Source organism: Cyprinodon variegatus, unplaced genomic scaffold, assembly GCF_000732505.1.
Source record: "Cyprinodon variegatus isolate N-32 unplaced genomic scaffold, C_variegatus-1.0 Scaffold690, whole genome shotgun sequence".
Taxonomy (NCBI): domain Eukaryota; kingdom Metazoa; phylum Chordata; class Actinopteri; order Cyprinodontiformes; family Cyprinodontidae; genus Cyprinodon; species Cyprinodon variegatus.
Window position 1 is genome coordinate 394,640 of NW_015151143.1, and position 11,433 is coordinate 406,072.

The window sequence follows — 11,433 nt, forward strand, 5'->3', positions numbered from 1 at the left end:
GAATTAATAAGGAAAACAATAAGCAAACCAAAATAAACAATGAACGTGTGATGAGTGGGCATCTTACTGATAATATACAAAAATTGCGTGGGCAATGCAGAACAGGTTTGCACAGCGGTTCACAATAGCCTGCAGATTGTGTGTGCTACTGGCAGTCTGCACAAACTGGGTGGCCATGAAAGAAAGATGATGTTCAGTTAGAGCTACTAATGATAAGAATTAAAAAATTTTAGTAACAGTAATATTATTGTAAATGATGATAATAACAAATAATTTTAAATGTCGAAAACATATACAGTGGGCCAAAAACTAATTTTGTCAACTAGGGCTGCAACTAACGATTATTTCGGTTAATCAGTTGATTAGTTGATTAATAATTAGATAGCCCAAGGTTCCTTAAAATTTTTTTTTTTACAAAATTTAATGAGGTGAGATTAAAACTTTTCCACTTCAGGAGTTCTAGATAGAGCATCTGTAAAGACAAAAAAATGTTTTTAAATCTTAAATGCAAAATGTTTGTATTTTTTTTTTTTTCATATAATTAATGCTCTAAGTCAGTAAATCTATCAGCTAAAGGTGTATTGTAGAGTCTATACTCCAATCAACAACAAATCAATGACTAAATTAGATGAAGATTATTTCAATAAGCAATTAATTACGTTACATTTTTTCAGCCCCAACGGTGAACCACTGATTGTGCAAGTTCTATTACAACAGAAGATAAGAGAGAAGTCTTAAATATTCATTATAGGTACACTTCACTGTATGAGAGACAAAATAAAAAAAAATCAGGGAAATCACATTGTATTGCACAGGATTTTAAAATTTATTCTGAATTATGGTGGAAAATAACTGTTTAGTCTATAACAAAAGTTTGACTCAATGCTTTGTAGCCTAACCTTAAAGATCCAACGATGTAATTTTATCTCTCATAGTTGAAGTGGAGGAAAGTAGTAGTAGTTAAAGTATGAGGAAAATTACAGACCTCTCTCATCTTTGTAAGCAGGATAATGTGCACAATCAGTGGCTGACTATGTGCTTTGTTTGTCCCACTGTATTAATTCCAAAGTGCTAAAAACATTTAAAAAAAATCGAAATTATAAAAGTTAAATTTAAAATATTTAACATCAATCATGAAAACTGGAAAAGCTAACTTTCTGACAGACAATAGCTCAGGAAGCACCTGTCAGACATTCAATAAATTCAAACTTTTAACAGCTGACACATATTTTAAACCAAGGTAGGCATATAATAATTTAATACACATTAACTGCTTCATAGGAGCGCACTCTGAGATCCACAATATATTTTTTCTTCCTTTTTTTCTTTCTCCCTAAATCTCCTTTTACAGGCTCTGTGATGATGTCTTGTTCTCTAGTCCCTGTTAAAGTTCTGCAGGTTGTAGTGCTGTTGCCTTGCAACAAGAGGGCCTTGGATTTGATTGCTGGGGTTTTCTGCATGGAGTTTGCATGTTCTCTCCATGCAGGCATGGATGTGTGTATGGTTGTATGTCTAATTGTTGCCCTGCGATGCACTGCCTACATGTCCAGGGTGTTATTTTGCCTTTCGCCCATAGACTGCTGGAGATGTCTGTCATTGAACTTATATGCATCCCCTGCTACAGTGCCTTCCAATATTTTTGTTTTGATAGTTTGCAGCTGACCTTCAAACAGGCTAAACATTGATTTCATTCAGTTGGTTTCAGGTTACATTATGTTTAACTGTAACAGTTACTGCCTTCAGTACCTTGTTGAAAAGAGTATGTCTGAAAACTGTCATTGATTTGGTAGTAGGGTCAGTGTAGTGACTATTTGTACAAAACTAAAATTTGAAATTCTAAGAACTTAAGACGTGATCAAAGCAAAGGGTGAATTCAACTCAAATAGCCACCTGATGCTCCGTGGATTCTGGCTTATGCAGTCCAAAAAGGGTCAAAATCCAGTTCTCTGCTTGCTTTATTTCTCCATTATGACAAACAGGGTACAGACTTCACAGGATTCTTATTGCTCTCACTCTGATTCCTGCACCTTGTCTCTGATTGACTGACTGATTGATTGACTGGCTAAAAACTGAGAACTTGTAAAAAAACATATGACCACCCACGTGCATAATGAGCTACCTAAGACCTCCCTATTTATACTGTGAAACACCAACATGCCAAGCTAAACTAATTAACTGAATCACTAAACAAATCTTATTCTAAATAACAAATCAAATGAAATAATCAAAATTCTAAGATTTAACTAAAAATGGAGAAATAGCTCCTAGAGTCAGCATCACAAGACATCATTTACATTATAATATCTAATGTCTTCATCTAATAAATCCTTGTATGCTAGCTAATTGAGTATATGACCACTGTAGCAATCTAGTATTAGTTAGCAGTATCTTACCCTTTTAGCTTCACTTGCTTTTACTATTTATTAATACCCCTCCATAGCTTCCTTCTCTCTTGTACTTATAGTGCTTCCTCTTGGCCATCTTGGTTCACTCTGAGCCTGACAACACCTACAAACTAAATAGCTGTTGTGTTTCACTTTTATTGTAGGATATCGTTTTATTGTCTTCATGATGGTTTGGCTCATCGCTTAGCTCGAAAATCTCTGACACCTTCACTGAACAGATTCCAAGATTAAATTCCATCCTTCTGGGCTTTTAGTATTTATTTTAGGGCTGAAACAAATAATTAGACAAATTTATAATAATAATTTAGCAATCGATTAATCGTTAAACGAGACTCTAAAATATGCTTTTAGCTGACAGAGCAACCCACTTAGAGCAGTAATTATATCAAAATTGTAAAAGAAAATATGTAAACATTTTGCATTTAAGATGAAAAGAACTTTTTCGTTTGTCAGTACTTTAAATCCAGCACTCCACAAGTGGGAACATTTTAGTTCTACCTGGTTTAAAATACTAAAAATCTTCTTTAAGGATTCTTTGGTTGTCCGATTATTAATGAATTGATTCAAAAAATAATCGACAGATTACTCGATTTGCAAAATAATCGTTTTATTGCATTTAAAAATGTACTGGATTTTATTTAAAGACATCAGAATAAAAGGGGCTAAATTCAGCAGGGACTCTTTTAGACTTTTTGGGGGGAAAAGTTAAAACTATGTATTTCAAGTTAAAAGAATACAAAACGTTTATTTGTTTATCACATAGAAAGTTGAATAATGTTCAACTGCAGTTTTAACATCCTACTATACAAAAACATTTCAAGGGGTATGAAAAGTTTTACGACAATCTTATAAATGTTATCAATCACGATTTCCCCTTGGTCTTCGTTCAATACAACATCTCTATGTAGTTAAAGAGGGCAGTAAATTAAGTCATTGCACAAACGAGAGCAAGGTACACGAGTTACAGTCATACAGTAAATAGGATTAGGTTAATAAGGTGATAGGAACACAGCTCCCCTGATAATGCAACATAAACCCTGACTTCGTGTTCTTCTCTTCTCAGTGGTGTATGTGGTCCTCAGTGAAATCTTTCCCATGGGAGTCAGAGGCAGGGCCGTGTCGGTCGTGTCGGCAGTGAACTGGGCCACAAACCTGCTCATTTCCATGACATTCCTCACCATCACAGGTTTGTATGTTAGTAAATGTGTTATATCAAGATTGCATGAGTTACCATAAAGCTAGAGAGACAGATAATCGGTAGTTATACAAACAGCTTCTATGCGCAGTAGTCATTAGTAACAAATGATTTACGACACAACTTTGCCAAAGGGAAGGGAAAAGATTAGTTTCTGCAAGATTTGTAAAATCCCTGATTTCAGATCAGACAGCTTGGTTCTATATCAAGTTATGTTAAACCTTTATGACAACCATTTATTCTGCAGTTTTCAATAACAAAGTCCAACAGTTATTTTATTAATCTAAAAAAAAAGTGGTTTAATATCAGATGAATATCAAAAAATACATTTTTTGTTTATCAAACGATATATCAAGGACAGTTTTCTTTAGGCCACCCGACCTTCTTGTAGCTAATGATTCTCCCCTTTATTCATTTAACTTCACTGAGGTGCTTCATTCCCAAGGTTTTCTCCGCTATTAGTTTTCAGTGAATAGATTTTTAAGGGGCTTCTTGTATGTGGAGTTTTTATTATTTTTTAGTTAATTTCAAATTTTCCCAAAACCTTCTGCAACATAAATTAGAATTCATGATGAATCCTATGATTATGGGCCGGCTTGGTCCTTCTGCAGCAAAGCGTCTCTTAAACCAATGATACTTCCACCTCCATGCTTCAGTCTATATGTGTTTTTTTTTTTTCATAAAATGCTTTAGGTTCAATAAATTTTTTAATTCTTTTGACTTCTTCCTCCTCTTCCTGCATAATGGGGGTTAGATTGCCACCAGGGGTGTTAATATGTACTTGAAAACTTGCATTTTCACAGATAAAACAATGTTCCATCTGTGAGGATGTTGGCTATCCATGAGTTAAAAACAACGAACAGATAAAGAGCATAAATGTATTCATGCTAATTTATATCTAGTTTCAGACACCTACTCATACATCTTTTAGAGACAACTTACTCCATGTGTCCTAATATTTTCACTCTGTATATTTCTTGTGGTTAGGATTTCCATGAGAGATGTTTTACACATTGTTTTGCATAAATTAACAGGTTCTGTTTAGTTTTAGTTCAGATTATATTATCTATCATTCCAAAGGGCTGAAAAGGAATTCTTTGGTCTAATTTATTACTGCCTGTGACACTGATTAATAATAATTTTAGAATATACCATATATAATCACATTTTTACCATTTCCCAAGTGAATAAAGTGTGAATGTGTCTTTTTTATCTCCAGAAAAGATTGGCGTTCCCAACGTAATGTTTCTATACTCCGCCATGAGTTTTGTTCTATTGGTGTTTGTCATCCTCTGTGTCCCTGAGACCAAGGGCCGGACACTGGAAGAGATATCAAAAGAGCTGGCTAAGAAGTAAGAAGTGAAAGCCTGCATGTCTGCTAGAGGGTTGATTTGTAAGATAAAATACTTATTTGTTCTGTTTCCACTTTCTCTGAATCAACAGGAAGAGCTTTGAGGTAAAGCTTTTCAGGCAGGCACAGCCCCAGGAGAGCCTGATCAACAGGACCCCATCGACAGAGGGCCCCAGAAGCATCTAAATACCATTTGCAGCCATCAAAATCTGCACCAGATGTAACAAAATTTGAGAAACAACTGTTCATCCGTAAAGTGTTAGCTGGTCCAGATATTAAAGCTCAATCATTAGGCTGTTGGAATAACAGGAATAGGAAGAAGCTGTAAAGTGAGATTTGGGAGATTTTCTAAGATTAGGTCAGCTCAGGGTTCACTAATATTGTATTTTTAATCACCTTTTGGTTTTTTTTACTTGAGTTTTATTTTTCATTCATTATTCTTTTGCAAAACAAGAAAAAATAAACTTTAAAGGTACTTTTAATGCTGTAACTAATCATTTCAAGGTCCAATGAAAAAATGTTTCATTTGTAAATGAAAACTATTTCTAGGATGGTTTTTGTAGAACAGAAAACCTTTGCTGTAACAAGAAACAGGCAGCCAGCAGTTGTTTAATGGTCTTTTTATTTTCATACAGAATACAAAAGTTTTAAGTGTCACAAATTATTACTCACCACTGATTCAGAAAGTACTCAGTCACACATAAAAACCAAACAGGTCTGGATTTATCATCTTAAGAAGGAGATGCTTAAGTCGTCCACATACAGTATACGTTTTTTCTCAGATAGCTTAAACCGAGCATTCAGCCGTTTTGCATCTATGATAATAAAAACACTGCTTTCTGTTCCGGGAGTTCGTTTTTCATGCTGTTTCAGAGCTACCTAAATGTTTTTCACTGTAAAATCTTTAAGTACATTTCGCTGAAAAGTGTTACAACTCTCCACAGGGTGATTGTTTATTTTCTAATGTACTGTTTCACATTAACTGTCTGCTACTTTAAGCCTTTTAATGAGTTTGTTTTCTTTTTGGGGGATAATAAAAATGGGCTTTGAAAGTTAATGAAATGCAATTGAATCAGTTTATTAACACTCAAGTACTGGAAAAAAACCTGCATTAAAATTCACATTTAAAAACAAACAGGAGATAGATTACACTAGTACCCTTTCAAACATTAGAATAAATATACACTATTTTAGCAAGAGAGAAAACAACTATGAGGAAAGGGCGTAAAGTAAGAGGTGTGTCCATTTTGAACAAAGGGCAGATAACCAAATGTTAAAAAGGAAAACCTAAGAAAGGATGCATTTAGAATCTCATCTAAATTTGTATACATTCCTATGTGTTGTTTGAATGTGTTGGCTTCAACAAAAATGGTACATTATAGGATGGATGTCTTGTCTCTATAGAAGGACGGAGATTTTCCATCGATAAAACACAAAGGGAGAACTTGTGTATAATATGATGTATCTGTCAAGATTTTTTTTCCTGTGTCCATGCAGAAAGACACCCATAGTAATTATCTTTCTCCAACTCCAATAAGCGTTAAACGAGTCCAGTTCCCGTCCAGTCTGTCCGCTGCTTTTATCCGTCCATGGATAAAGGTGCTACTCGCATGGATTCCCTCTGTACTGTTTATTTGCAGCGGGGCTTCTGACACTCATACAGTATTGGATAGATGTGTTCCACAGCAGCTGCGACGTTCTGCACATTTGGTCCTTAACATGAGGGGCAGTGAGAAATGTGCGACAGCATTAAAATATATTTAGATGGTAATAAGATATATGCAGTTAAAAGTTAATCATTTCAGTAATACAAAGTGAAAATCATTCATGAAATTCAAATAATTTATTCTTATAATTCTAGATTAAAGCTGGGAAGATAAATATAAAGGAAATAGAAATAACAGCTAACTGAGTAATGTGTGCAGTAGATGCACTCGCAGCTCCTTTGGTGTAAATTACTCCATATATGTGGCATATAAGCTATTTGTCTATGGCTCTGGTTAGTTGTAATTAAAGCCTATGCTGCTAAAAAGCAACCTTCAAGTTATCAGAATAGTTCAGTCTAGACTCTAGAGCGTCTCATCTTTCTCTTCAAAATTCACCATAAAGTTTAGGTCAAAAGAGTTTAATGGTCCTCAAGCATATTAATTAGGACAAAGCCACTGGACAAGCCAGAACAGTTTCTATTCCAGCTATAAAACTCCCAATTTTTCCAGCTTATCTCACTTATTTACAGTTTTGTCATCTTTTCAGGACTGAAACAACATTGGAAAGCTGATCTAGCTCAGACACGAGGTTTGACAGATGGATACTTTTAGTCCAAATCATCTCCATCAAGCTTCTCTATTATGGAAGAACCAGGTGCTCTGACTGGAGCAGGTGAATTTGCATCCAAAATCAATAATGACTATAGAAATGAAACACTGGAGCTGAAGCTACTTTGATCATGTGCTTCTCCACTCATCCTCCAGACACTGAAACCTTGATATATCCAAAGATTTTTAAAATGAGAATTTGCAGTCTCAAAGCTACAACTGTCACTGTTCCTTCCTTTAAAATGACATGAATACAGCAAATTGTGCTGCAGTCATTGTGCTGAAGTCAGCCGCCTTCTCCATGATCATACAGGTAATAAGGTGGCCCTAACATTTCTGCCCTAAAAATATTTTTTTTTGTCAGTCTAATATATTTGTAGCCAGTTTAACTTTCTTATATGAGCTAAAAATAAAGTTTTTCATAATTTTCTAATTTATTTATTTACCTGAAACCACTGATAGTCAATAGCACCATGATTTGTGACACAACTTTACTGGTTTGCATACTGCAAAAAAACAGTAAACTTTATATTTAGTACATCCATTGCTGTAATACAGAGATGTATTAAGAAACTTCTAGTAAAAGAATAAAAGTGTATTGCTACCACATCCCAATCCCTTAATCTTGTGTTATAAATACAGGAGGCCAAGGGTTATTGGCATGTGTGAGTGCGTGGTCATGTGAAAGTAACAGACCTGTCACTGTGAGGCTGCCCGTAGAAAACACCTGGACTGTAGCCTTCAGATTTTTGATTCGATAAGTAGCAGCAGGATGGAGCTCAGGTTCATAGCTGACAAACAGTAAAATGTACAAACTTAAAGGATACAGAATAAACAAAAAGACTTAGAAGCAACAATACATATTTGACTTTGGCTTTGTACAAAAAAAAAGGCCACTAGAGGGCGATATTTATTAGCAAATATTGCAAAACAATCTTATTGCAGGCTGGCAAATTGAAATAATTACAAGTTTCAATGTGGGGAAAAAAAATCTAAATTAATGTCAATGAAATTAGCTAAAAGCAGGAGAAAAGTGAAAACAGCATATTTGGGACTGAAATGTGAGATGTAAAGAGTCCAACAATAAAGAGTATTAATGATGTGATAATAATTGTGTGTTACCTGGCAATGGGCCGGTTGTTAGTTGTAAAGTTTATAAGATGCACTGCGAACGGCATGGAGCACACTGCGAGCACGTTCACAACTCTGAAAGCTGAGAATCTCACCTGCATAGACAAGGAACAGATCAGTTTATATGCAAGAAAACTGCCGGAAGCATCGTTTCTGTGAAGATCTCTACGGTTAACCAATGGTAAATCTAAGATATGTAAACAAAACATCGGAATCGGTGGTGTGGGAAGTTTTATGGATGGTATTTGAGCCGGACAATAACTTTACTCCGATTCTTGTGAACCTTAATTTAAACTAAATCAAACAATATGAGTACCAGTAAGCAACCCTTCTCTGAAGTTGTGTTTCATTAAATAAGAGGCATGTTTGACAAGTAAAAAGACAAATCATGATCTTATTCCTCAGTCACTTGATGTATGTCTTTATTTCTGGTTGCTGTTAAGTGCCTTGCTTCCTGAAAGCAGCTTTAATGGATTCTCAAACTGACCAAACGACTCATAAGAATAGTAATGGAAAGAAAAACTCACAAAATTGTTTATGCTTTTTTAAAATTCAGGCCAACTTTGGCTGAATATTGCATTAGAAATTTTTGTAATGGAGATCAGTTAAGAAGCAAGGCGATCAACCTCTCACACCTACATTTTACCTTTACTCCGGAGACATTCCCATAATCACAAAAACAGCAACAATTAGCTGTATATAAGCGTTCAACTCATGTATAAGTCCGAGCAATTTTTGAATTTAAAAGAATCTGATTCCTCATTTTGATTTTGGTTCTTTACGATTTTTTTAAGAAGAAGAAGAAAATTTCTTGTTTTAAATAAGCCGGCTAACCGGAGTTCTGTCAGCCTGAAATAGTCTGAACTTTTAAATGAGGTTTAATTCCTCAAAAATCTTTTTGTAAACGTTACTATCAATTATCAACCTGCTATTTTCAACCAGTATATATATATTGAACCTATGAACTCTAATATAATCTAATACATGTTCTAAAGATAGAAATACATTTTCATATGAAACGTTTTGTTTAAAACCTCATAAAAAAACAGGTTTACATATATCCTTTTTTTTAGGCTTCAGGTACTAATGTTGTCTAAGAGAGTATTATTACTTCCTTTCTGATGCCGGTGCAATGCCAGACCGAGTGTCTGAGCTGTAAGAGAAAGCAGCGCAGCAGGAAGGCATCCTGACAGAGTTTATATCCTCAGCACCCTTTACTGAACCTCAGCTCTACTCCAAACACGTGGAAGCAGTGACATTTTGTGGAAAGAGAAACGATCAATTTCATACTCCATTATTCAGTTAATGGGGTTGATTATATGATTCCAAATTAACTAAAATGCAGATAATTAGGCCGAACATTATTCTGTCAAAAGGATTTTCATTCCATCCAGACATTGAAGGAAAAGAAGCAGCTATCTGTTAAAATGTGAAGTAAGTAAAAAAAAACAAAAAAAAACAGGAAAAGGTTTCACTCTCGCTGCAGAAGCTGCACTACTATTTTAGCCGAGGAACGAACTCCGGAAGATGCTCTCACTCGGACTCTGGTGGCAGGGATTAATTATGCCGTCCTTTGCACTATGTAGTAGCCGCCATTCAATATGGCCCCTCCAGTCAAACGATAGCCGAATGGCAGCCCACTTTCATGCTAATCCCAGCAAAATCCCCTCCAACTTTCAGCCACTGGCTTTCTCCTTGGTGTGCATTTTCTTCACTCTAACTCCACCCTTTCACTGAATTACAGGGTCTGACCAGGAGATGACGCTTCTCTTTAGGGTCTAAATGTCCAAAAATCATGACAGAAAAAATATTTTAGTACAACGGTTGATGTTTAAAAAGGAATTTTAGGGGAATTGTAGGGGACCAGCCAAGGGCCCATCAAGGAAAGTGGGGAAATTTTGAATGGCTACTACTGTATAATCCCATCGCCATGGTCGCAGCTAGATGCCTGATAATCTCCTTAATTAATTTTAAACCACACTTTTAAATAGTGCAGTGCAAACAGCTGCAGCTGAAACATTAAATGGCTTTGCGTACACCGCTGCGGATTCATCTTCACTAGTATTTGGACATTTCGGTGGACGGATTGGTCATCTAAACTAGGAATCGAAAATACTAAATAGTTTAATTTCAGGAGAAATAAAAGGCTGGAACCAGTTCCAGATGATTATCGATCCTAAATGTCCAATACTACCCATGTTTTATCATACCTTTTTTTTTTTATCTGAGGGTTATGATTATCATTTCAATGTTCCTATGCAACAAAGAAAGGCTGCTTCTACTAGTTGGTACCTTCTGTGTGTGATGGTGCTCACCTTAAAGCCAAGTTTCTGGAGACAGCGAGCTAACCTGCGAGCACCAAGCTTTGCCTCTTCCTCACTAGATAAGAAAGCAGAGAGGAGGAGTTTTAGAAAGCATAAAATACAAAAGAAATAACCCTGTAGAAGATTAAAAAATTATAAATCAATTTACCAGATTTCCACAAACAGTATAAGAAAATGTACCTATACTCTCCTTTTATCAAGGAAGACCGAATTTTAGATTTTGATATTATTTCTGATAAAAAATTAGGTATGGACACTACTGTGAAATCTCACTGCAAGTAAAAATAACAGTATTTATAGATCCTCCAAAAAAAAGTAAACATAGAGGTTACGCTTCCTTTTGCGCCTAAAATGATCTACCAAATCGGTACATAGCAAATTTTAGCATCAGTGTTATTACCCAAAACACATGGACCAACAACAAGATAGAATTCAACATTGGTTAAAGAAAAACAACAAATATGAGTCCAGTTTTACTTGTTTAACCAGTGAGTCAGAAATGTGACCAAAAACATCTGAAACAGACATTAATGTAGATATAATCAATCCTTCCTAGTTTTTACAGACAAAATGAAATCCAGCACATCTTCGCTGCTAATTGTGGGAATCAACCCTAAAGAGCTGGTCAGCAGTGCCTTACATTTCACACAGCTGGAGAAACCTACAGTCTTTTGACACTTTCTACTGTTGAATTCTTATTATCATGGCTGAC

The 11,433-nt window shown here is 35.3% G+C and overlaps 2 protein-coding genes across 2 annotated transcripts in view; one reads left to right on the plus strand and one right to left on the minus strand.

Moving 5' to 3' along the window:
- slc2a12 (solute carrier family 2 (facilitated glucose transporter), member 12) overlaps positions 1-5,990 on the plus strand; it is a 15,538-nt gene extending 9,548 nt beyond the window's left edge. Inside the window, exons 4-6 of the mRNA XM_015394513.1 lie at positions 3,469-3,591; positions 4,820-4,952; positions 5,044-5,990. Of these exons, the coding sequence (XP_015249999.1) occupies positions 3,469-3,591; positions 4,820-4,952; positions 5,044-5,137 (350 nt within the window). The 3' untranslated portion in view covers positions 5,138-5,990. The remainder of the gene's footprint in view (positions 1-3,468; positions 3,592-4,819; positions 4,953-5,043) is intronic.
- Positions 5,991-6,201: 211 nt separating this feature from the next.
- tbpl1 (TATA-box binding protein like 1) overlaps positions 6,202-11,433 on the minus strand; it is a 6,352-nt gene continuing 1,120 nt past the window's right edge. The window contains exons 3-6 of the mRNA XM_015394514.1: positions 10,713-10,776; positions 8,389-8,492; positions 7,963-8,057; positions 6,202-6,664 (exon numbers count right to left, since the gene is read on the minus strand). Of these exons, the coding sequence (XP_015250000.1) occupies positions 6,582-6,664; positions 7,963-8,057; positions 8,389-8,492; positions 10,713-10,776 (346 nt within the window). The 3' untranslated portion in view covers positions 6,202-6,581. The remainder of the gene's footprint in view (positions 6,665-7,962; positions 8,058-8,388; positions 8,493-10,712; positions 10,777-11,433) is intronic.